This window comes from Anastrepha obliqua, chromosome 3, assembly GCF_027943255.1.
Source record: "Anastrepha obliqua isolate idAnaObli1 chromosome 3, idAnaObli1_1.0, whole genome shotgun sequence".
NCBI lineage: Eukaryota > Metazoa > Arthropoda > Insecta > Diptera > Tephritidae > Anastrepha > Anastrepha obliqua.
This window is the reverse complement of record NC_072894.1, coordinates 89175750-89203667: the sequence shown is the minus strand read 5'-3', so window position 1 is coordinate 89203667 and position 27918 is coordinate 89175750. Positions and strand designations below refer to the sequence as shown.

The 27918-nt window shown below is 35.6% G+C and overlaps 1 protein-coding gene across 2 annotated transcripts in view; it reads left to right on the top strand.

Moving 5' to 3' along the window:
* The first annotated feature begins 237 nt into the window (after positions 1-237).
* LOC129241236 (agrin) overlaps positions 238-27918 on the top strand; it is a 28952-nt gene continuing 1271 nt past the window's right edge. Inside the window, exons 1-5 of one of the 2 annotated variants that reach the window (XM_054877462.1) lie at positions 238-462; positions 8556-8803; positions 25368-25792; positions 25927-26561; positions 26668-26865. In XM_054877462.1, the coding sequence (XP_054733437.1) occupies positions 8650-8803; positions 25368-25792; positions 25927-26561; positions 26668-26865 (1412 nt within the window). In that variant the 5' untranslated portion in view covers positions 238-462; positions 8556-8649. Of the gene's footprint in view, positions 463-8502; positions 8804-25367; positions 25793-25926; positions 26562-26667; positions 26866-27918 lie in introns of those variants that run through there. The other variant, XM_054877461.1, reaches the window with a different exon arrangement.

Genomic DNA, 27918 nt, shown 5'->3' with positions numbered 1-27918 from the left:
CAGCAAAATTTGTACTTAGCACAACAGCAAAATTTGTACTAATACATACTTATATACACATACATACATATCTTCACTTAAGTTGCAGCAGCCCCAACAAAAGCAATAGCTAAGACGAATGCGGCGCTTCAGCGGCGTTGGTGTTGGCGCTCACAAATACACCGGTAACTTGTTGCCTTTCACTCTATAAAATCGTTTGCGCCACAAGTAGCGATGCCATTCTGCATTTGCGTTTTGAACCTTTCTTTTCAGTTGCGGCGACAAAGCAAACGCGCGCGCACACGTCGCACTTTACAAAAGAAAACGCTTTAGAGCTTGAGAAGGCAATCGGAAAACTTTATACTTACTCGCGCATAGTTTAATTTTATTCAGTACGGCTCCAGCTATATGTGGACAAAAATTTGTCATTATAGCTGAGTGAAAACGGGAGAAACACGGCGCAGCATTAGTGCACCTCCAAAAGTATAATTTTGGCGTATTGTAGTGGATGTATAAATGTGAATAAAGGCAACAACAGCAGCAACGGAAGCTCATAACATTTTTTTTTTGGCGCAATAAACTTTCCTGTTAATTAATTAAAAAATTAATTGACATAAGCAACAAGTGCTTAACTACCCATTCAGAAGTTGTTGCACATGGATGTACATGAATATCTCACACAAAAGTCAATCACGATTTCTATAATATTAAAAGTGTGCAAATCCAAAACTGTGTTAAAATTAAAAGAGTGTGTGCAACACATTATTACAAATAAATACATACATATATATTTATAAAAGAGGAAAGTGTGTAAAACGAAATTGCTGGAAGGGAGTTTCAATTGAAGTGTCAAATGTGGGGCATGTCTGCTATTGAAACAATTCTTTAAGAAGGCAGGCACAAAGAGCTGGTTCAGCCTGCCAAACAATCCAGAATTATTTGGTTGGCCATTCAACAAAGGCTGGTCGTTAATTCAATTCATCGCTTTAGGCGCAACAACTTCATCCATATGTTCATGCATTTATGTGGATACATAAGTGGGTACTTGTACAAACATTCCACATATCTGCTACAAGTACAAATATGTAAGATACGTTATTATTCTTTTCAAACACCTCAAACGGTTTAGCTTACAACAGTAAATAGACAAGTTAAAAATTCTGTTTTCAAAAGCTGAAAATTGATCTAATACTCGTATAAAGGCATCTTATATAGGCGCTGGTAGATGTGGCAAGCAAAGTGACTTTTTAACGCAGCAGTTAGTGTTACTTTCTGGTGTTGACATCCGAAAGAAAATTCGAAAACATTTTCAGCGAATTGTGTTGTCGAATTATGTGGAAACAAAAATTTACTAATAAAATCATGTTTCTGCAAACAAATGCATTTTTGAACATATATGAATATGTATCACAGTGTTACATAACATATGCAACATAAAAGTTGGCGCTAGAAGTAGCATCCGATTTTCTTTTGTTCTGATTTCGAAAATAATTAGAAAGTGTTATTAATCTTTTAAGGTTTAATTGAAGCAATAAATTTAATTTTTTCATGATATCTCATAGGTAGCCGCCACTAGAGTTGATGCAAATTGCGACTACTTTTGCCCACTTGAATTTGAAACGCCGAGTGTGTGCGGCAAGAAGTAAACTATGGCCGTCAGATCGAGCGATCACGCTGGCCAACCAAAACATCCCAATTGAGAAATCAAACGACCTAGAAAAGTATTCCTCCACTATATGCTCAGTATAATTCTCTGGCTAAAACCATACTATATATCCCCAACTCCGACTCTCTCGTTCAACCATGTCCGATACTGTTCGCCTGTGCCAGTTAGTTACCGCATTTTCGTTGTCGCGTTTTGAAAAAAGTGTGGCACAATCACTTTTTGTCACAACAAACTCTAATTCTACGCCACAGAGATTAGCGGTCGCTGATGACAGATATTGAACCATATGCATTTTGTGCAGAAACAGCTGAAAATTCTTTGAAGGAACCGCTGATAAGTAGTCAATTGCGTTGCGCATTTTCACTTATGTAGGTGTGGCACTTTCTCTCATAACTTGAATGCCCTCAAATGGCCATCCAGCTTTTTCGAGGCCATCCAGATGTCAAATTGTTTCCCCATTACGCGTCGCACGGTTCGAATATTTGTTCCGACATTTATGTTGAGTAAAACCACAAGAATTTTCTTCTACTCTACGCAATCACTTTCATTTGATCCGGTTATACATATGTATTGTAATAAATTATAAGTATTCGTTGTTATATTTCAATGCATATAACCTTGACAAATAAAGAATGCCAAAACTTGCCATCAAAAAGTACCGAGGGGGATTCTTGGCTGTTGAACAGCTGTTCGCTAGTAGCTTGAGGAAGTTAACCAGTGTAATTTTTTTGCAAATAACAAGTTACTCTCGAAAAAGACTTTACGTGCACAGTGTGGTAGCAGCTTTTCAAAATTTTTCAGTTTGGCAGTCTTACTTGAAACACTTTGCTTGGCACATTTGACGGTGCCTTATGTACTTTATACTCCGGGAGCATTGCGATTATTTAACTACGAATATTTTATAAAAATTATCAAACTGACTTACATATCAAATGGAATAAAAAAGAAAATAAGTTACATTTTTCCCCTGGGGAATCTAATGCTTGAGGGTATTTATAACTTTACTATCACGAATATTCCAAATTTAATTAATCGATGAAGAAATACGATTTAATATTAGTAAAACGGACGGTTTTGATAATACAAATATGGTTTTTAGGAATTTTAGTAATGATCCTAGCACAGCGTATTTTCATGTTTCGATTTAGAAGTGTAGGCTTTGTAGTAGTTTATGTTTTTATTGTACGTACTTACATCCGACACGTAATTAAAACCTTATTTCTAGAAGTGTTCAAATACAATGTTTTCCAAAAGTAATAATGATGATGCCAAATGACATTCCAGAGGCGGTATATAACTCCTTGTGGGTCAATACTTACGAGCTTGAAAGCGCTTTTCTGTCAAATAAGTTCCGACACTAATACCATAAAGAATTGAGGAATATTTTGTATAATATACATTTGAAACAAATAAAAAGTACGCATTAAAGAGTACAAAATCTAAAACTAACCTTTTGGGCCGTTGAAAGAGATTTTAGTAGTTTCTCAAGCTGAAATATGTTCATTATTTTGTTTGAAAACTTGTTTTGAATTAAAAAACTCCGTTTCAATGATTTTAAACAACTCTGTGCTGCAACGACGCCAAAACTACTCAATGAAATTTATTGAAGCAATGGTGGGTTCAAAAAACAAATATTTGGTCACCGATAGATACGGAGAGATGCCGCCTATATTTTAGTCCCAAATAGCTTAGGAAAGTTATGACTTTAAGTTGATATTAAGTCCAGCTAGATGTTCCCACGAAGTATCCAATTATGCTGAAAAAATGTTTGGGGGATTTCATTATATAGGAGCTATTTTAATAACATATATTTGCATTCGCAAATTTTTTGCAGTCAACAAACGTCCAGACCCTTATAAGCTCATTATACATTAGGGCGGGTCGATTTAATAATCGCTCATTGCTCTGTGAAAATCGTATTTTAGGGATCAAAATAAGAAACTTTGCCGAAGGAACCATACCTCTAAAACGAATTTTGATGTCCCCCAATTTGGGTCGAACAAAAAATCCCACTTTGACCCATTTAGAGTGCTCCAATCGAGTCCAAATGTATGACCGACCCCTACTAACTTTGGACGGCCGATCCTCCCATGCCAGTGGCACACCCCCTGGAACTCCCCTGGAGGGTTCCCCATACAATCATTTCAAAATATCACCATTTTTGGCCTTTACATGAGAAAAGAAACTAAAAAGTTCGACCCAAATTGCGGGACATCGGAACTCGTTTTAGAGGTATGGTTCTTTCGGCAAAGTTTTTTATTCTGATCCCTAGAATATGATTTTCACAGAGCAATGGGCGATTTTTTTGCCTCCCCACAGAAGACACTAAAAGTTCGACCCAAATTGGGGGACATCAGAACTCGTTTTAGAGGTATGGTTCCTTCGGCAAAGTTTCTTATTTTGATCCCTAAAATACGATTTTCACAGAGAAATGGGCGATTTTTTTGCCTGTATCCAGCTTTTTATAAATTTGCTTTTTATTCTTTTTCTAAATAGCAAGGAACTGCAATAATCTGAACAATCGACAAACAAACTGTTTATCACAATTTTTTATGACGTCCGTAGAAAAAAGTTTTCATCATTTGGTGTTTCATACCCACAGTGGCCATTGCACTCGTTTCAAACCGAATGGTAGTCACGCTCAATCCTACTCGTCTAGGGCTACAATCAGATTATTATCATTTACTTAATGTTCTTCTTTGTACAGAAGTGCTTAGTGACTGTAATAATTTTCATTAGGGCATACTATTTGCCAATTTTTAAAGCCAATAGAAAAAAGTTCGATTCGAAAATTTGCCAATTACATACAATTTTCAAAGTTAAAGGTGCATTACAGAGTTATTTAAATTTTAGTGCAGGTTATGGTCTGTTAAACAACCGTTCTACATATGGATGAAGGAATAATATACAATACATGAGGTGTGTTCAAAAAGTAAGGTGACTTTTTAATTCCCTCGAAAAGTTCATCAATATCTATTTTGTGCCCTCACAGTAAGCGAACCACCTCTGACCGAAAAGCCATTCAGGTTTTCAACGATGCGGACTTTATATCCACAGATACTTTCCATTTCAATTCAACCGGGCTATTCGGGTCATGTTCTTCGATTTCGTTGTAACTCAAATATGTTGCTCTCTAGTCAAAATAATGAGACACGCAATCGCAAAAAAGTAGTTGAAAATTTTTTATTTAGCAAAAAAGAAAAAAAAGAGATTTTTTCGAAATTCAATATTTCAAAAAGTGTATTATTTTTTTTTATAACTTTTTCCAAATCAAGAGGACACCTCAAACTTGAATTGAGCTGAATGCCCAGTAGCTAAAATGAGTTATTTTTGAGTAATGAATTTTTGAGTAAAAAACCTGTTTCGCACTTTTGGTTTTTTGGAAAATAAAAAATGAAGTCATTCGTGTAAGTAATGACGATCATTTTGAACCCAGAATCATTAAAATCGGTTCATTTTGACTAAGTTATGAGCATTTAAAAAAAAAAATTCATATATATTGGGGAAAAATCGATTTTGAGCCGAGGAACAAAATTGCCGATAAATCTTGAAAAAAAAAAATTTTCGGGCGAACAAAAAAATACGTGTCTCATTATTTTGACCAGAGAGCAACATATTTGAGTTACATCGAAATCGAAGAACATGTCCCGAACAGCCCGGTTGAATTGAAATGGAAAGCATCTGTATTAGAATTTTTTTTAAATGCCCATAACTTAGTCGAAAATGAACCGAGCTTAGTGGTTGAGGCAAGATTTTGATCCATTTTTTCGGTAGCAGAAACTCTCCGAGCACACTAAAACATGTCTTATCCTGTATCTGTAAACTCTAAACATATGTATGTTCAGTAGCCCGTTTTTGTAACTATTTTCGATCAAGAGAATTAATGGATTTGACGTCACACTGATGTCACTCTCACTTGTCGGGTTTTTGTAGAAAAATGAGTCAATTTGATCGGCCACCATCGACACATTCCTTGGCGATTGGCAATCATTTCTCTCATTGTTCTCCCTTTTTTCGATTTATGCTTACGGAAACACTTTTTCCCGACCAATCGAGCAGTTGGGATCGAATCGATGTTACGTCATTATAATGGACAATTTTGTCGATTCCTTACAGAAATGGGCTACAGCGCTTGAGAGCCTAAACAAAAACATACAAAAACCGAAAATATAAGAAATTGCGAAATTTGTAAAGTCACCTCACTCACACACCTCGTACATGTAATTTTATGAACTTCATATACAAATAGCTGGATATACCGGTAAAATACACAAATGTGTGTTTTGTGTAATGTATTATACTTTCTTTGAGGGTACTTCTTCGCTAATTTCGTCCATTGTGTCAAGAATTCTTGTGTCTGGGTCTTCTTAAAGCATCGCCACTCTTAATTTATTTGGTTTTAACGCCGCTTTATTTTTATTTTTAAGCTTTTAAGTACGAATATTGCCAAATGAACGAACAATACTAAACAACGAACCGCTTCACAAAAAGACCAAATTACATACTCACACATGCTTATGTGTGCGTAGTAAACATTTTTTATTTGAAATCAACAATCTCGGTGCAATTAAATGCATTTTTGAGTAGATATGTATATACACCCATACATGCATATATACATCGTGATATACATGCGTGCATTTGTATGATTGTCACGGGCGGATTAAGGGCTTTAAAAATGTCTACCCTTTTTGTGGATGAGATTTTGTCCGCAAATACATAAGCATAATAAAACCGATGAAAAATAGCGAATGAGTCATTACAGATTTTTTTATGATTACTCGGAGGGTATCTTAGACCTCTATAAATTTAAAATTAGGAAACGAGTCTGAGATCAAAATATTCCAATTGGACTTGATGTATCATCAGTAAGTTACAACAAATCAAAATCGTTCTACGCTAGCAAGTATAAGTGGAGTTATATTTAAAAATGCCAATACAATATTGCGAGTATTTGTAGCAATGTTTGCAGCGAAAACAATTCCAGAGCACATCCGAAAATAACTACCATCCTACTGGGAGTATGGGGAATGTAGTAGTGTTAAGTTTAATAAAAAACTTTAATTTCGCTGCACTTGATACATACCTTTATAACTATGCTTAATAAAGTGAGTATTGGGGTGGCACCAGTTAATTTTTTTAGCGGCTAACAAACATTTTTTATTATATTTGAATTTTCTTCAGTATGGATAAGGCGTAACTACCATTCGGAAGTACGTAGGTTCGAATCACCGTGCATGAAACACTACTTACAAAAGTTTTTTTCTAATAGCGGTCCCAAACCTTCTACCATGAAAAAACTCCACATATTTGCCGTTCGGAATAGGCTTAAAACTGTATAAGTAGGTCTTTCCATTTGTAGAACAACATCAAGGCACGTGCCACAAATAGGAGGAGGAGCTCGGCCAAACACTCAATAAAGGTTGCAAGTATATATGTATATATACATAAGTACATACAGTCCTGTTCACTTGATTAGAGGCCGGCCATAATTTTTAAGGATCAAAATGGTTATTAAAGCCACCGTATTTGGTCTAGTAACACAAGGGTTTCTGAGAATTCAAGTGAAGACTGTACTTTGCTCGAACATAAACATGCATCAAAATATTATTCCATCTAACGGTATTTTGCAGCAATAAAACTTCAACAGCTGTAATATTGTGCTTGATTTATATTGGTTCATTTGAATAGATCCACTAACCAAATAAGAAAAAATAATAGCAAATACAGAAATTTGTTTTTACATTTCTTATTTAAAGCTTAACAGTTCGTGCTGCCATCTTGTTTGTAAATTACTTCGTAAATACGTTGATGAATGGATTAGTACAAATTCTTCAGATAGCCTAATGAAATTTCAGACCGGGCTGTTTTAATGATTTGGAATTTTGTCTTCAAATTTTTGCCCATTCTCATAAACCTTACAAGCAAGCCAACCCCATAGATTTTCAATACTGTTCACATCTGCGGAATACATGCTTAAGTTCCAAAGTTTCCCTCACTTGAAGTTTCATAAGTGCGATTTCCTGTTGAAAGAACCAATTAATAGGTCCAAATGTTACACGAATCTCGGAAAAAGATGACTCCAACACAGCTTTTTATCTGCTTCCCATCATTTTGTAGTCTACCATTTTCATTCGAACGCGTCACAATAAGATATTGCTCCCCATACCATAACACCACCTTCACGACTGTGATTTTGTAGTCATGGAAATAGTAATTGTATCAATTCGGCTCACACAGATTGAATTTCTTTTCGTCACCAAATCGAGAATTAGAGCTTGTACGAGTAACATCAGAGGAAGGTATTGAAAATTAATGCTAAGAAATAAAAGGCGGCGAGCAATAGGTGTACCAAGTTTGGACGAGTTTTATTAAAATTTTATTACCCAAAGTGGGTGTGGCACTTCCCATTTCCAACATTTTACCGCCGTGGCATATATTTTTAAATGGGTTGATTTGGCTTCATTTATAACAGAGATATCAGGTTTTTTTTATTTGAAATTTACAGTTATATGGGAGATGGGCGTGGTTATTGACTATATTCGCCCATTTCCAATCCCAAATTATCTTGGAGAAAGAGAATTATGTGTACCAATATCCAATGAAATGTACGAATTTTCGTTCGAGTTATCGTGCTCACGGACGGAAGGACGGGCGCTAGGCGTGGCAGCGGTCACAACGGACCAGCAAATATTAAAATTACTTTTTACTATGATTGTGCATTGTTGTTGCTTTAGCCAAACACCGTTGACGTCTATGTTTATCAATTTCCATATGTACAATAATTACAATTAGAGTCTATGTTGTTGTTGTTGTTGTTGTTGTTGTTGTTGTTGTTGTTACTGTTTGATTGGTGCTAACGAGCGAAAGCGTTTCAAATAAAAGCAAAGTAAAATATTATAATTCGAAGATTAAGCACCACGCCAATAATCATAGAGAAAATTTTGCGAGGACGCGACGATTTCAAACACAAAGCATTAAACAAACAGAAAAGTGTAGTGAAAATGGTGAGCAGCTCATCCACTAATCGCCGACAACAGAATCGCCGACGCCAACAATCGACCGACACGATTGCAAACACGTTGCCAATGTTGCAACAGACACTGCTGCTTGGGATGGTACTGCTGTTGACCGTTAGCCAAAGCGAAAACGCAGTTGGTAAGTGAAGTCATGTAAAGTAATCAAGTTATTTTGTTTTCATGTGAGTTTTTCTTTTCGCTTTCCTTCAAATACTTTTTTCTAATGCTCAAGTCTGTGCGGCTCATTTTTCTTTTGAATTTCGAGAAATAGAATAGAGAATAGAGATTAGAATAGTGTGAAGAGACCTGAATAGTTTCGGGAACTCTAGGTAATACTCACATACGTATGTTTTTTTATTTGCATGTGTGTATATAGGTATGTTAACCCTTGGTGTTAACCTAAATACATCATTTGACATATATATTAAATATATTTATATTTATATACAGAAAAAATTTAGTCACAAATCTTTAATAAATTTGCCAAATATTATTTCTATGTAAAATATTGCTCCTCCACATTTATGTAATGGCACTCGCTTTGTTGTTAAAATTTGTTGAGCAACAATTTATTTCATGACGATAATAATCGACAAATACAAAGGCAGTAGCCAAGGATGCCAATGATACAATCGCATTTGCAATGACAATTAATGAAGCTGGCTAGTCCGTTCTTTTCACATGAGCAGTTAAATTTCGCGTGAACAAGAGTTGGAAAACCATGCGTACATTGTAAATCCACGAGCATTAGAGTAAGCCATGAGCTACGCAGAATAAATATAAAAATACAAATAAGAGTGCATTATAAGTTATTTAACTCACCATTTATTCGTTTCTTTTTGCTCTAAATTTTTTGCTCGTTATCAAACAATGTCCAGTATATGTCGGTGAATATGTGTGTAAAGTAACGGGCCTTTCAAGTTCGTTCAAGTTTATTTTTTTAATATAAATTAAACACATCTTTTGAATGGGAATTCATTATCTGTTTATTGTTATATGTATGTATGTTATGTATAAAGTAGAGGGTCTACAATTTATGTACTATAAATGATATAATGATATTTTCCAAATGTTCCAGTCTTTCAAAGCTAGTCGACTCAAATTTGCAAATCACTCACATCTTACTTGATACAGATACGATCTTTTTGTAAAGTGTTCTACATTTCACAATATTTAGCGAAAATGCAGGCATCGTATTTATTTTGCTTTATTCCATTTCTCAACATAAAATACAAAAAAGTGTCCACTCATTTCATTGTAATGCAAAAAAAATCAAAAATATATAGAGGATTCACGCTGCAGCTTAAATGATGCAGTTAAAAAAAATCGTACCTGTATCAAGTGAGAGGTGAGTGACTGTATACATATGTATAAGCCAGGAGTCTCTCCTAGTGTATTGTGTGCACCTTAATCTTGTTCTATAAATGGAAGAATCTACAGTTTTATGCCAACTCCGAATGGCGGTCGGTTTTTATGAAAAACTTTTTCTATACTTTATTGTTTCATCCTCGCAATGGGCTTCGAGCCTGCCTCCACCGAGCAGAAATATTACCGTTCGATGATTATAATGATCGAAAATATTAAAAAATATTTTTGCAAAATGTACATATTTTTAATTCATCAACCATTTTAGTACATGCCTTTAATTTTTTTTATGAGGTTTTCGGTCGAAAGTGAACTAATTTTAGTGAATTGTAGATTTTTTCCTTTGTGGTCTGTCAAGAGAGAGAGTTCAGAGAGACTGTGACAGCTGTCAAAACAAAACACTGCTAAGATACGGAAGAAGGAGGGCAATGTACCACTTGTCTAATCGTGACCGGAAAAATACAAACTCAAAAAAATTTAAACACTGCTAAATAGGCGTATCCTTTTCGCAATACGCGTTACGCAATTTGTTAGTTTTGCGAGCAATTAAGAAAGTCTACGTTGTTTTTACAAAATGAGTGCCGCATATGAAAACGATTTGAAGCAGTGTTTCTATGCACACAACCTGAAGAGCCAAAAATGCATCTGCAGTAAAACCTTTGACGAAGTCGAAGACGTTCATAAATAAATGGGTACAATGGTGTATCGATTTTAAATACGACGTTTCCACGACAGTCGGCCAAGGACTGTCACCAGTGATGGTAAATGTAGGGAAAATTCCCTACATGTAGGGATTTTTGTCGAAAATGTGGGTGTAGGGAAAAGAAGGACAGATTTTTTTAAATTCTGTAAATGTAGGGAATTTTCAAGAAGGACAGAAAAAATTTTAAAACAGCGGGGTAAAATTAAAAAAGTTCATTTAAAATAAAAATCCGCAGTAAGATTTCATGCCAGACTTCTTTTCCTTATGACAGCATACTTTTAAAAGCGTTAATACGGCAACATTGCCCTTTTTTTCTTCGTTAACGCTAGCACGATTTGTTCTTTGCGCGAAAATTGTTGGTTGTCCCATGTTTTCTGGTGCTTTTCACTTTGAAGTAAGTTTGCAATTATTTTAGTTTTAGCTTTTTTTATATTTAAAATGCATATATTTTACAGAAATTAGCCCTCCCCTTCGATTGACTCTTCGGAGGAACACCAAGAAAAACAATGTAAGTATCGGAAACAAAAGTTCAATAAGAAGTGACTTGACGACGACAATTTAAGTGGCTAGTTTGAAGTGATGGCTAACGATCCATTCAAATGCAAATGCACTGCGTGCGACAAAGTTTTGAGCTGTGGCAAGTCTGATTTACAGAAGCACGCCGAAACAAAAATGCCCCAAAAAATATGAAGGCAATTAAAAGGACATCTAAAATAAACAGCTTTTTTTAGAAAACTCGAGTAAACCAAATGGTTCCAGAAATTTTGAAATAAGACTTAGCATGTTCTTCGCTGAGCATAATGTTGGACCATTTAATCCCACTCTTAAAGGTAATCGTGCCCGATTCTGAAATAATATAATAAAAAACTCTGAGCTCGGAAGAAAGAAGTGCACCAGCATAATAAAAATGAATTGGCAAAAGAAAAAAAAAGACAATTTAGTTAAAAAATTAAAAGTAAACAAATTTTCCATAATGATAGATGAGAGCACACACATTGGACTCAATAAGCATATGTGTCTCATGGTGAGATTTTTCGACGAGGAAAGCGAGCGGCTTGTGGTTAAGCTGCTGGATCTAATTCTAATAAGAACTGATTGCACTGCAGGAGCTCTGTACCGAAAATCTTAAGCAAACAATTCAATTGCCTCATTATAGTGTAAACACAGGAGAAAAAAATGTAGGGAATTTCGTAGGGAAAATTTGTTGTCAGCGTAGGGAAAAGTAAGGAATTTTTTTGGGCTGTGTAGGGATTTTTCAAAAAACCATTTACCATCACTGACTGTCACTCCGGCAGCATTCCCCGTATGTAAGTATGGGGAATGTTTATGTTGCTACAACAACAACAACGTTGACGACTTCCACAGTAAAATCGGAAGATCATTGATTTGTTGGTGACAAAGCCGAACTTATCGTTGGGTGAAGGTGAAGCAGTGGTGTTAATGTCTCCAAAGACACATTATTTGTGTTTACCGCCAATTTGAATGCAGTTTAAATGAATAAAGTTTACCAAAAAGCATTATTACCATCACCTGCGATGATGTTTGGAAGAACTAGCCAGCCCAAGCATCGAAGCAGAACGTGTATAGAGTCCAAGCCGCAAAATGGAATTAAAATGTTAGATTGGCCTTCATAGTCGCCTGATACCAACCCCACTGAAAATATTTGAGCAATACTTAAACAAAAATATTCATTAATATTTGATCCCTTCAAAGAAAGCTCCCTCGGATATAATACACTTGTGTCAACTCTTTTTCCAATCCTCGAACCACCACTAACCAAAATAGGCTTTAGTATAGCCTGAGTTCTTCCAACGATGCAGGCTTTATCTCCAAAATTGTCGAATGTACGTTGCCCGCGAAATTTCAAATCACCTTGCTTTTTGAGCACACCTACTGCACATTTTTAAAAGTTTCAGTTTATTAAATTTATATATCCTCGGATAACTACAAAAGACCCCAGATAGTAGCACTCTTCATTGATGAACGAAAGTAACCAAAACGACCCTCACAACAACACAAGTACCACGATTAAAGTACATAGATATATGTATGACCTAGACTGTACCCGAAGGCGCCTCCAATTAATTGCTAAAAATTCGTCGTAGAATTCGCGACTGGGTGTATGCTTCGACACGGAAAAATATTATATTATATGTGATTTTAGAAACGTAAGGGCGAAGGGAGTTTTATATGCCAACAGACAGGAATGTAATACCGCGATACATTTGAAACAAGAGGGAATTCTTCTCAACTATATTACAAGCGGCTTACAAGATGCCATGAGGACCTTTCATACAAGTTGTTATGGTTGCGGTGACCTTTAAATTTAAGAGACATAGTTACGCTTTTCTAATGTATTATCAACGATGGTTTTTGAAGAAAATAGAAAGTTGTGTGTAATATTATCGTGGGTAGTAAAATTTTTAGGCTCATTATTTTTAACAGTTTTTTATCTGAATGATCCGCAAATGCAAGCATTGGATTAATTTAGTAAAAAAGTTGTAAACATATTTTGTGCATATTAATTTTTGAAATATCATTAACATACAGCAATATTAAAATTACGACACACTGAAAGTAAAAGTATACAACTATACTGACCCCAACAACAAATGTAAGGGGAAATTTCACTATCATTACAGCGAGCAATGAACTGACTAATAAAACGAAAAATTGGTTGATTGCAACTTGCATAGCTCTTCAGCATGCAAAGTTTGTTACCGAGCTACTATGCACATATACATATACATATGTATGTATGTGTGCATTAGTCTTTCCATAAATGTATTTCGTTACTTGTAGACAGGTATTGAGAGATAAAGAGACTGAGCTTAAGCATCGCAACATATGAATGCCAGCTTTCAATCCGAAAGTGTTTTTTGGATCGTTATACAGGGTGAATCATTGTATTGTGCATCATATGCCGAGCGATTAAAACATTCAGAAGGTCACCACACACAAATATTAAAAATTAATAAAATTGTTTTGGAATATTTTCATAGGGAAACAAACAAATTTGTAAAATCTTTTTAAGCGTACAAAGAGTAAACAAAAAATACATAGTAAACCATGCCATGGCAAATAAATGTAAGTTTTTACTTTTTATCACATATGTTATTACGTTCCGTGCGAAATTGGAAAAAACACATTTGATATCACTGCGACGAAAGTACATACTAGTCAAATATTGAGAAAAAACAGAGATTTTTTATAAAATTAAAATAAAAATAATTTTACATAATTTTCTTCCTCTTTGTCTTATAACAGTTAGATTTTAAATAAACTGTATTTTTTCTGCGATTTCTGGTGTTGTTGCTGTTTTTGGGCGACCTTGACGTGCACACAGTAGAAAATACTGTGACACGTCGATGCTAAATGGCTTGTAATCAAGGAATGAATTGACAGATTGAAATGAAGTTTCACATGTGCATAAGAAGAGTGTTCCAATATAACATAAAAAAGTAAGTTCAGTTTTAGTGGGAATGCAATTTCTTATCGAACCACAAAACTTAGTGAACAACCTGGTAGCTTGTCGTAGCATTACGCCACAGCTAGAAGTGGACGCTAGGCCGATACGAGTATTATATTCAAAATATAGTTTTAAAGACCATAAAGTGAAATAATAAAATATAAATTACAAAATTGTATTTCCTTTAGTTGCACGCCCCAGTTGCTGTACGAGTATAAGGAGTAAAATGACTTAAAATTAATATATTGTATTAATTTGCACAATATGAAAATATTATTAATATAAAAAATTGCACCGCTTTATTTATTAAGGTCCTGGCTCTATGCACACTTAATTTACTTGGAGAACTGTTAAAAAGGAAAATAAATATATTGAAATATATGACAATTTGCCAAATGGCAGCTTTGCTTCAAGCGCTTGTCGCTTCAGATTATCGAATTAGGCAAAGTTCTATTTGACAGCTCTTTATCAATTCTACCGTTTCAGAAGTTTTTATTATTCTTCGCCAATTTTGTGTAGAATAATTTATACATTATATTATATATTAATAAATTTCTCGTTAATAATATTAAATTTCAACCGATTCTGCGTATTTAAAAATTTTTACTGATTATTCTGAAAGCTTTCAAAGCTACAATTTGGGCACAGAAGCTCTCAAGGTAAAGCAAAGTGTTTTACAAATTTAGAATAAAAAGATGTAGCGGAGGATAGTAAGAATGGGTATTGATTCAAAATTTATGATTTTTACAGAAACTTCGATGGGACTCTTCCCAAACGCAAAATATTGAATTAATTCAGTTTTTCTCAATGTTGCGTTACGTTAATTAACATTTTTACATTTTAAAGCTTACAATTTTTTACAGGCCATTTTATTATAAATCTAGTTTATTTTTTCGAGTGCCCGAATAAGATGTCTCCAAATCGAATTGAAAATAATCCAAAAATTTAACCATCACATGTGAATGTGAATATTTCAGATTCGAATCCTGTAATAAAGCTTTGGATGCAATTTTTGCTTTGCAAATAAGCATTATAAAAATTCAATGAATAATACGGAAACGGCGGAAACCTTGTTCAAAAAACAAAACAGATTGCCGTGCATTATATGAATTAAATGAAAAAGTCGTCACATACATATGACATATACATATATGATGTGCCACTCACTCAATATGTGTAAATATATATGTATTTATAACAGTACATTATGCGGCTGAGCAGCATCCTCTTAATTTTTAAAGTGATAAATTTCAACTTTTAAACAAAAATGCATACAGTGTTAGCACAGCATTAAAGTACTTTTGACTACATAGATTTTACTGAAATTTGGTAAAACAATTGGTCGGTAATAATTCCTTAAAGTCACAAAGTCATTCCCCTTAGGCAATTAAAGCACTAAAATAAAATAAATATTCTAAACAGATGTTTGCTGTCGTTTGGATTTTCCTAATGGTATGTTTTGGGATCATTGGGGAACACTGAAACAGCACAAGCGGCCTTAATCACTGCTGAAGTTTTTGAACTTCAATGCCAACAGAGCAAAATCTGCTCTAACCCTAGGTAAAAAGGACCCTGTGGAGCTCTTACAGGTCACTTTGCCTGTAATAAACACATTTACACAACAGGGTTATCTAGTACAAGATTATGCAGGTTCTGCTGTGATGAAGAGGAACACTTAATCACCAACTGTGAGGCATTATGCCACAGGGCACACAGAATCCTGAGCTCGTACTTACTAGAGGAGGAAGACCTACAATTGCTCCCTCCTAAGGAGCTGGTTCGATTCCTCGGCATACTAAATAGTTCTATTTAAGTAATTAGAGGCGCACAATAGATCAATTTGATAGCAGTGCATAAAGGCCTTAGCCTAACCCATACAACCATTACCATTACCATGTTTTGGCAAGGCATACATACTTACATAAGTAGGTACATATAGGTATAGTTATAAATTAAAGCAAATCATCAGTACATTAAAGCGAATATTTTACTGTTAGTAATGCGTTATTAGTGTGCATGTTTATAATTAAACTTTTATTTTGTAATAATATGCAAAAATTTATGTTAAGACTTTGAAGACTTTGCTTAGTTTTTGTTTTTATTTTTAAGTGGTAACAATTTTTAACTGCTCTTGGCGCGGAAGTGATGTTGAATATTATATGGGACGACGTGCTGCATGATCTTATCAGCTCCGCCAAAAAAATTTAGATGAAACTTTTCGTTTTTAGAATTCAGTTAAATTTTTTGATTTACACTAGTGAATAGAAGATTTACTACATACATATGTACGTATGAACGTGAATATATGCATGCTCATAACAGCGCGCGATCATGTAGCATGCCACAGATCGTTACCTTTCATTAACACAAAATTTCACCGAATAATTGATGTCTAACCGAATTGGAGCAGAACAAAGTGGCATATAATAACGAGTGAAAATATGTACATACATACCTACATGCATATGTATACGCAAATAGTACCATAACGGTGAAGAGAAAAAAAACTGGCTGCTATTTGCTGGCAGCTAACGGTGTTGTTGCTATAGTTTCCAAAGACATTGTGCAATATTATTTCGTTGAAGTTAGAAATAAAACAATTGTAAGCAATTAAAAACATTTTAAAACTCATCGACTCGCAAATCAAAAGACGAGACAACCAATAAAAGAATTCTATGTACAACCAAGGAAGAATGTGATATGAAAAGGCACCAGCCCCGCACAGCATACAAAGAAAGTATTCAATTGAAAATACTAGTTTAATTAAATCAATTCCGATACCAACCGTACGCCATGAATTGCGAGATATTCAATAAAAGAGAATGATTATTCAAAGACAAAATAAATAGAATTTCATAGGGCAGTCATATGAAAAATAAATTAAGTTGGAAATTCACAAATTCATAGATGCGTATTTGGAACAAAAGTGTAAATGTGAAATTAATGGATGAGAAATTCTCCTGATGCTGTAAGTATCAACTTTGATTTTTATCTCTGGAGGTGTTTCAGGAGCTTTAGAAGACTGCATGAACTGCGTATATACATACTTCTTAGAAATATATATTATTTACATCCAAACTATTTACTCATGTATGTGTAAATATACATACGTGCACAAGGCGTTAGACATAATCTGTAAATTATATGCTGCCATTGCTGCCGTCTTAGAACATCTCTTCCGCTCCATTGGCGGGATCTCTTCTGGTGGTTTATTTCCTACAGAATGGCATGTATGATAAACGCAAATCATATCTATGCATATACAAATCTGCACATACATTTATATACATATACATATATATGTACATGTATATATCTACATCTATACATCTAAAAAAATACACTTCAGGCAACATATAGAGCGTTTATCTTGGAAGTAGGGAAGTCAGTTTAAGACTTGTTCAATTTTATTAAATATATTTTATTATTATTGCATAATATATATCATATCTTGTTAAATTTTAGTGTATTGGTTATTTATAACTATTACTCTTACATATAAATAAATAAATAAATATATCAAATTGTATATTGAGAAACATGGCAGCGGCGAGATTGAAATAAGTGGCACTCACTTCGTTTATTAGGTTCTCGTTAAATTTTGGGCATGTGTCTTGATGTTACCCTATAAAGTAACGATGTAGCCTGTAGGTTTGATGTATCCTCCAAAGGGAAGACAGTTTTTCCGACATGTTTTTCATGACAGAAATAAGCTCTTAGTTTTGCTGTTGCCTGAGTGATCGCTATTCGATCGTTCTTTATTCTACGTAAATAGAACGTGTAAAAAATATCTGCCAGTCGGATTACATGTACATATAAAGGGTGTTTTTTTAGAGGTTAGGTTTTCAAGTTGGCACTACTTTTATCGTAGATGGTCTTCTTGACAGCTTGATTTATGCTCAGTTTGGTTTGCCATTTCATAATGAATAGACTTACACCTGAACAACGTTTGCAAATCGTGCAAATTTATTACGAAAATAATGGTTCGGTTCGCGCGACGCATCGAAGAAAATTTTGTTCAGCGATGAAGCTCACTTTTGGTTGAATGGGTATGTCAATAAGCAAAATTGTCGCATTTGGAGTGAACATAATCCACAAGTCATTGCTGAGACGCCGTTACATCCTCAAAAAGTCACTGTTTGGTGTGCTCTATGGGCAGAGGGAATCATTGGTCCATATTTCTTTAAAAATGAAGCCGGCCATAATGTTACAGTCAATGGAGAGCGCTATAGAGCCATGATTAATGACTTTTTCGTGCCTGAATTGGACGATGTTGATGTGGACGACCTTTGGTTCCAACAAGACGGCGCTACATGCCATACAGCCAACGCAACAATCGGTTTATTGAAGGATACTTTTGGTGAGCGCATTATTCGCGCCGTGGACCTGTGGCGTGGCCTCCAAGATCGTGCGATATAACACCGCTGGACTATTTCTTGTGGGGCTATGTGAAGTCGCTTGTCTACGCAGATAAGCCCGAGACGATTGACGTCTTGGAAGACAATATTCGGCGCGTTATTGCTGACATACGGCCCCAATTGCTGCAAAAAGTGGTCGAAAATTGGGCCTCTCGGCTGGAATTTATTCGAGCCAGCCGCGGCGGCCACTTGCCCGAAATGATTTTTAAAACATAATGGCAAACCCTTATCTTTATAATAAAGCTAAATTCTTGGCCATAACATTAAATTATATACGTTTTATTTCATCTTGAAAACCTAACTTCTAAAAAAAACACCCTTTACATAATAAGACTGTGAAACGCCTTAATTGATTTGAGCTAATGCGTTTTCCAAAGTCACATAAAGAGATGGCTTGAAGTTGTATGCTACCTTCGAAAAGTAGATGGTTTTACTGAGAAGCTTTCTGCGGCAGAAATGCACTAGAAGGCTTGCCATTGCCTGTCGAGTGGCGACTGCTATTAGAGAAAACTTTTTCCGTCATTGAACTTTGGACGAACCAAAGTTGTGGACACGCACAACTCAAACACAAATTGAAAAATATGTAGTGAAACATATTAGGTCGCCACATTATTTTCAGATTAACTTTAAAATCAGATTCTTATAGATACTACAGTGCATTTGGGGAAAGGAAATACCAAATATCAACATACTTATAAACATATGTATGCATGTATATACATGCTAGAGCCTACATAATTTTATTTTGTGAATAAAAACGAAGATTTTTTCAATTTTTGTCATTGATATTCGTACGAATTTAACTTACAGTCTAAACTTCTGTAAGCTCTTTCACAGCCTATGTTCCCAGACGGTCAATCTTCTGCACTAGGAAACCGCATGCGCTGTAAAATTTGTCACAGAATTTCTGGCAAGACTAAGTTCGAGTTATTTCCCAACTTTATATTTAATAGCCGACATAGCGGCATTAGACAACTAATTTTCAGACTAACATCGTGTGGAATTATATACAGCAGTTAGCTAATTTATATTATTCTTTGTATCTATTGTTATTCGAAACTTTCTTAATAGCAGCCACTTTTGTATATTCATTTGGCTCAAATTCTCAATTAACTTGAATACAATACACCATATCTGAATTGTTTATCTTTCGAAATCGTTTTTGGAACCTGATTATTCGTTTTATGGTGCTCACACATTTACCAACGTAAACGTACGCCCCTGTCAGCTGAGACGATGAAACTAATGAGAACCCCATGTAAATAAATTCTCACCACCGTTCCGTTCCGTAGTATCGTAGATCGTTGACATGGAATTTTGGATTGTTTCCGTAGAATCGTGTTAGCTGATTGCTCTCTCACCACACAGTATTACTAAACAATGCATTTAGAAATCATTTACAAAATAAACTGTAAAATTTAAAATATGAAATTTTATTAAAATAACTTAAAAACAATGTTGAATAATCTTAATTATAGATAAATGAACTATTTTCATTTGCTGGTTTTTCGTTTTGGTTATGTTATAAACAATGAAAAATTGTAACTGATAACGCGGATGTGTGTAAAAGTGAGTATGCAAAAATATCAATGGCAACATTGTGTGGATACCACGAAACACCACCCGATGTATTGTGTAAATATGTAACCAAAGGAAAACAGCTGTTTTCTACGAGCACAGATGTTGCTCAATTTGTGTGTCCTACGGGCAATAGAAAGGGACTACGATGCGGTGGTGAGTGGAAACACCATTAGATTTGTGAAAATTATTTATAAAAAGTACCAATAAAAAAAGTATGCGTGTTTTACTCAGAATGGTATATAAGTAAATATCTATTTTTTATTACATTTAAGATTTTTTCCCCTTAACCATCCAACCACCCTAATGTCAGTAAAGTATGTAATTACATATGTATATGCATTTGAAAACTTTTCAAATAGGTATGTATGTAAATATATGTTCAGAGAAAATTTCTGAGGTGACGTGTTAATAAGGCTTGAAAATATAAACAAACACATAACTTTCCGAGGTCAGGTTTCTACAAATATGCAAACGCACAAATGGGTCCAGTGTTACAACTACGCCATAATCTCGTTTTCACTTGGAAGTGAGAGGCAGCTGCAATTGCAAGTACGCTGTATGTATGTATGTATGCACAACTACACTCATGTAAATATGTAAGCGCGCTCTTATATGTATGTGTATAATTCATACATATGTATGTATGTATGTAGATAAACACATGCATATTTGTGTGAAAAAATAAAAGAAAATTTAGCGTTCTTGGTATAAATTGTCAATTGAGGTTACCATATGTATGTATGTATGTATGTATATAGGTCATTAGTTTTACAAATCAATAATAAATGGTTTATGTACGTATGTATCATACATACTGATAGGTAAATATGTAAGTAAGGAAGTTCTAAATTCATTTCGGACCCAATTGTATGTACATACATACATATGTACATACATATGTTTATAACAGCGCCCCGTTTTAGTAAAATTTAAATTGGGCTGGCTGTTATTTTTTGATTCAAACAAACTCAATGTATGTATATATCTATAAGCATATATCTCGATTCCTTTATGTTGTTACGTACAACCGTTATGTGAACAAAATTATAATACCCTTGCACAAGAGTTCGCGGGTATAAATATACTGATAAATAGACGCATTGCTTTTTATTTTTATTTATTTATCTTATATACGTGCATTTATTGAAGACACATACATACATATATGACTTCTTTAGTTGATTCTTTAAATTTCTTTTTGTTTTCACTTCAGTTAACTGGTATTCTCAGTCTAATGAATTGCAATTATGCAGAATTGATCGTATTTATATATGTGCATATGTGTGTTTTTAAGTAATTTACCACTTTCACTTTTACGTACTCCACTTTGTTTGTATTGTATATATGTATATGTATATGGATGTATGTGTGTATGCCCTATCCCATTTGCTTGAAGACGTGATATTCAAAATATACATACATACATGCATACATACATATATTTACATAGTTTTGAGATGAAAATAGAGTTGTAGGAATATTAATTTAAGTACCATCTGAAATTCCATCTATAAAGTTTTTTTTTTCATTAAAATAACATAATAAAATATTTTGATTCATCCTAAACAACATGAATTGTGGTCTACATATGTATGTAAAAAACGTTTGTTCTTATAGCGGTCACCCTCGGCAGGCAATAAGAAACCTCCGAGTGTATTTCTGCTATAAAAAAACATATGCCGTTTGGAGTCGGCTTTACCATTCGTTTGAAACGTAAAGATCCTTTTTTACTTGACGTCAAAAATGTCTACGTTCGTCCAGAAAAAGCAGGATTTGCGGAAAGTCATGCTTTCTTATTACCTTTTAAAGAAAGGTGCAGCTGAAACGTGTCATATATTGATCAATATTCACGGTAATCACGCTCCAGCAAATACAACTAGTAAAGAGTAGCTTCGACGCTTACAAAGTGGCAATTTCGACGTGAGTGATAAAGATCGCGAAGGGGCACCGAAAAAGTCGACGGTACTCAACTACAGCAATTATTGGATGAAGACGCATGTCGAACCCTTGATGATATGTCTAAAGAGTTGGACGCTGACAGATCAACTGTCGGCAAACGTTTGTACGCGATGTGAAAGCAGGTAACTGGGTGCCACATCAATTGAAGGAAAGGGACGTATGAGATGCTTCTTGAACGACAGAAAAGAAAATGTTTTCTGCATCGCATCTTCACTGGCGATGAAAAATGGATCTATTATGATAACACTAAGCGTCGAAAATGTTGGAGCCCGCCAGACGGACCAAAAATATTCATGCGAAAAAAGATATATATTCATGCCTCAAAAGTTATGTTGTGCATCTGGTGGGATCAGAGGAGAGTCATTTATTATGAAGTCTTCAAACCATTTGAAACCATCACTGGCGATCGTTACCGACTGCTGCTAATGCGTTTAAATCGAGCTCTCAAAGAAAAGCGGCCGAAATGGGACGGTAGACATGACAAACTGATTTTCCTGCATGAAAACGCCAGGCCACACGTTGCTAAATCGGTCAAGAAATATTTAGAGGGATTGAATTGGGAAATCTTGCCCCACCCGCCATATTCCCCAGACATTGCACCTTATGATTACCATCTGTTCCGAACAATGCAGTCAGACCTTATTGGAGAGCGGTTCACTTCTTACGAGCGCATCGCAAACTGGAAAGGAAATTCCCTTAGAAATGCATAACTTATACCAAAATTTTCCAAACATTTCAATGTCAGCGCCGCCTAGCAGGTCAATTTATTAAAAAAAATATATATTTTTTTTATCTCGACCACAGCACCTTCGAGTGAGTTGCTCTGTTTCCTTCGCTCATCAAACGTATGCATCCCTCAACCCGTATATGAAAACACTATATTCAGTTCATCACACTCATTACAATAAGAATAAGTACCTTCCCATTGAATTCCCGAGGCCCTTAATCTCCAACTTTCACATCAGGCTTTAAAACGCTTCCTAATATATTAGCTGAATTAATGTGTGCCTTCAAACAGTGAACTAACGCTCAACACAATAAGCCAATTATTAAAATTGTGCTATTTAATTAAAACTGGAGCAATAAAGGTCAAAATAAAAATTTCTATAACTCAAAATCATGGTTCTTTATTTAGTAAAAAAAAGTTATTCTAAAACAAAATGTATTTTTAATTTTGCGCCACCTTGTATAAAAATACATAACGCACACCGTAGTTTAGTAGATAAATAATTACAATATTAGTATCAGATGGAAGCTAGGAATGTCACGTACAGCGTGACCACCACAACTTACAAATTATTTGACCAACTTAATTCTAAAAAACTGCATTGTAAGGGCTTATAATATTTATTATATGCAAAATATGTATGTATTCATCAAAAATGTAAAGTCATCATCATTAGCTATAATGGGTTCACATCTTCGAGTAATACTTTGCATTACATTCCGCGCAAGTTGTGGCGGTAATCGGTTCCAAATCAGTCGAATTTGCCTTGATAACTGTATGATCGTCCATATTTGTTTTCCTCTGAGTTTTTGCTTCACGAAATGCCTAAACATTTCAATAGGGTTTGCATCAGGCGACTGTGAATTTCAATCCCATTTTGCGGTTTCCACCCTACACAGCTTCAGCTTCGATGCTTGCGACCAATAATGTGTCTTTCGATACATTAAAACCACTTTTCCTTAAAACTGCTTCACCTTCACCCACAATAAGTTCGGCTTAGTCACAAATAAATCAATGATCTTTGGATCTTCCTTTGGAGAGGTGTTTTTTGGGCCTTGTACAGGGAAGCAGTCAACGTTTTTAACAACGGTATACCATGCATCCATTTATTTATGAACGTTTTCGACTTTTTTAAATATTTTGCTACAGATGCATGTGTCGTTTTTGCACCTTCAGGTTGTGTACATAGAAGCACTGCTTCAAATGGTTTTTCATACGCTCATTTTGTAAAAACAACGTGCGCTTTCTAATTTTCTCACAAAACTAAAAAATTGCACAACGCATATTATGAAAAAATAAATAAACTGTTAAATTTCTTTATAACGGAAATACATAAGTTTGGATTTTGCCGGTCACGTTTCGGTTAGACAGACTGTATTAAAAAAATTGTAATTGTATTCGTAAAATATTATAATAGTGATATCAAATAAAAGTATATAGGAAAACTTTAATGTAGAAAAATGTTTGAGCAGAGCTGCCACTGTTTCAATAGAAGTTGCATTACATTTTTATTAGTTTAATCTTTAAACTATCTATTCAAATTATAATCTTGGCGGCCGCCGTAGCCGAATGGGTTGGTGCGTGACTACCATTCGGAATTTAGAGAGAGGGAACGTATTTTCGAATCTCGAAAAAATGAAGAAAAAGTTTTTTCTAGTAGTGGGCGCCCCTCAGCAGGCAATGGCTAACCGAATGTATTTCTGCCATGAAAAAGCTCCTCACAAAAAATATCTGCCGTTCGGAGTCGGCACCAACTGTAGGTTCCTCCATTTGTGGAACATCAAGACGCACGCCACAGATAGGAGGAGGAGCTCGGCTAAACACCTAAAGGGGTGTACGCGCCAATTATGTATGTATGTATGTAGTTTGTGTCAAGTTGTCACCTTTTTCTAATGCAACTATAGAAATTTCATAACATGGAAAATCCGGCGTCCTGCATAGGAAAAGTATTCCAGAAATGGAATGCGGTAACAGCCAACCATTTGGAAGCCATAATAATAAAATTGAATTCCTCTATCGACATCAGCCGAAGAAGTAATTGCATGCCTGATATACTCTATTTTTAGAACATTGGAATTTATCATTGGCAATCACCATAAGCAAAGCTGTAGGCCAATGTTTGAAGATTTAGTGACGGATTGCTTCTCTTATGGTCAATCATATATATGAATGTTGCATGTTCTAGAGCCAAAAAACTATACGATCTCTATACTATTTGTGCAGGCAATGGAACAACCAAATCGAATATTCCGACGAATAATTTCTTCAGGATTTTACATTGCCTTGAAATATTCTCACTATTATTATTCGTTTGAAATCTTTTGATTTTCTTTCTTAATCTTGATGCAGAATTTACAAGGAGTAAAGCAACCAGCAGCTTGGGTTATCAGCTTTAGTAAATTAGTTTAAGTTGTTATCACACATCTATTTTTTATATTTATCACAGATTGAACTGAGTGAGTGCTTTTCTCTCCTTTGCAGGCGCCACTAAGGACTCGCCAATTAAGTTCATTAAATTGCCAGCACAAGCGCCAATAATCAATTATATACAGAGCACGGGTGATTCACCGATCATAAGTTATCGCAACAGTAAGGGACATTTACGATCTGACTTAGCCGAAACCACCACCGAAGACATGGTCAATGCTCACACGTCGTCGCCCATTCTTAGTCGAGCCGCCTTGGCATATTCAGAGTACATAAATGCGGCTATGAACCCAATGGTTATGGACGAGGATGCAGCACTGCGGCAGCAGCGTGGTAACGCCAACGCCTGCCCTAGATCTTGCCCGCCAAGTACAACTGTGGGCGCTGTACCGGTTTGCGCCTCAGACGGCTTAATATATGCGAATCTCTGTGAAATGAAGAAAAAAACTTGTTCTCGAAATGGGTCAAACACAGTAAAGGTAAGTATTAACGTCTTTTTATGTAAACATACTTGTTTGTATGTAATAAATGTACCATATTTCTAACCAAGCGCACGTATATGTGCATCCAGTTAAGAATGTTTATATTTGTGTATATTTCTGAAAAATTACAGACCATTAAAGATGGCTGTGAACGGGCGCGGGGTTCCGAATGCAAGCACCGGTGTCCAACAGAGAAGGATCCAGTTTGTGGCACCGATGGCCACACTTACCTAAATCGTTGTATGTTGCGCGTGCAAGCGTGTCGTGTAGGTTTGGCTGCGGTTAGCATGTCGCACGTGGGCGCCTGCAGTAACATCAGTGCCATACGCGAATCCTGTCCGGTAGATTGTAAGAGCGCACCTAAAGATGGCCCAATATGCGCTTCGGACGGCAATGTGTACAATTCGACTTGCGAAATGAAATTGCTAACATGCAGCCAAGGAGTCGTGAAGACCAGTCGAAAGCATTGCCAATCGACGCGCATGTGTCGTGAATCTTGCTGGCGTGTTGCGCGGCCCACCTGCGGCTCTGATGGTCGCCTGTACGCCAGTCCATGTAAGATGCGTGCTTATAACTGTGGCAAGCATATCTTCGAAGTACCGCTATCATTCTGCATGTCACAGGAACGGAATAGCAATGGTAGCAAGACAGCGGACAACTGTCCCACCGAGTGCCAGTCAACCTCAGACACGCCATCACAATATGTCTGCGGAAGCGATGGTAATATTTACTCATCGCTCTGCGAATTAAAAATGCTCAATTGTGGGTAAGTAGGCGGCATTTGATGCAGCGCAAAGCGCATCGGACACATCATAGAGTTAATAAGATTTCACTGATACATTTTTTCTTTTTTTGTTGGTTGTCTTTTGCAGTCCACAAAGAAAATCTATACAAAAAATGAGTATGGACAAGTGTAAATCCCGCTTAAATCGATGCAAACAGTTGCCGCCTTGCAAAGATTTTAACAATTTATTTGGGTCCATATTTTCTTCCCATCGCAACGACAAACTCTGTGGAAGTGATGCAAAAACATATAACAATGAATGTGAACTGGCGCATGCCACATGCTTGTAAGTATATAAGTACATGCATACGAGTATAAGAGCAAGCTTGCGAATATACTTGCAATATTTACTAATTTTGAAACAAATGAAAACGGTTGTAAGCGGACTCGTACACCGCTGAACTAATACGGCGGTGTGAAATGATGTGGAGAAAGGTCATCAGCTCGGTAAAAATTCAGAAGGACATCTTCGAGTAGTTTTATGACAGACGAGATTTCATACAGAGGGATTTTTTGAACCCTATGCTGGAAAAGATTTTCTGCAGAGCTCAAGAGGGTGTAATTGCTGGCGCTTGCGGATATATATATATATATATATATATATATATATACAAGTATCGAACATATACAAGTATATATACATATATTAGGTTGGGGAATAACTTCGTAGCGTTTTTACGGATGACTTTTATTTAAACAAAAAACAATGATTACATCAATAAGTTAAGCAATTATATAAGGTTGTCAAAAAGGTCTTGCGGTATTTCCGCAAGCTTGTCTTTGTAAGCGCGTAGTTCTAGTTGTATTCGTCGCATCGGTTCACGCTAGAGCTTCTTGGAAAGCTCTTTTCACGTGCTAACACGTGTTTGATTAATTGTTGTTTGCTTTTAGTCGTTCGTGAGTTATAGCGTCGCAAGCATGGAGCAAAATAAAGAGAAAATACGGCATATTTTACAGTACTACTACGATAAAGGCAAAAATGCATCTCATGCTGCCAATAAAATTTGTGCAGTTTATGGACCCGATACAGTTATTTCCACCGCACAACGATGGTTTCAACGTTTTCGTTCTAGTGCAGAGGTGATCGAAGATGCGCCACGGTCCGGAAGGCCTGTCGTCGAAAATTGCGATAAAATCGCTGAATTGATCGAAAGAGACCGACATAGTAGCAGCCGTAGCATCGGCCAAGAGCTGGGCATGAGTCATCAAACCGTTATAAACCATTTGAAGAAGCTTGGATTCATAAAGAAGCTCGCGGTATGGGTGCCACACGACTTGACGCAAGAAAACATTTTTGCCCGTATGGATGCATGCGAATCGCTTCTGAATCTCAAAAAAA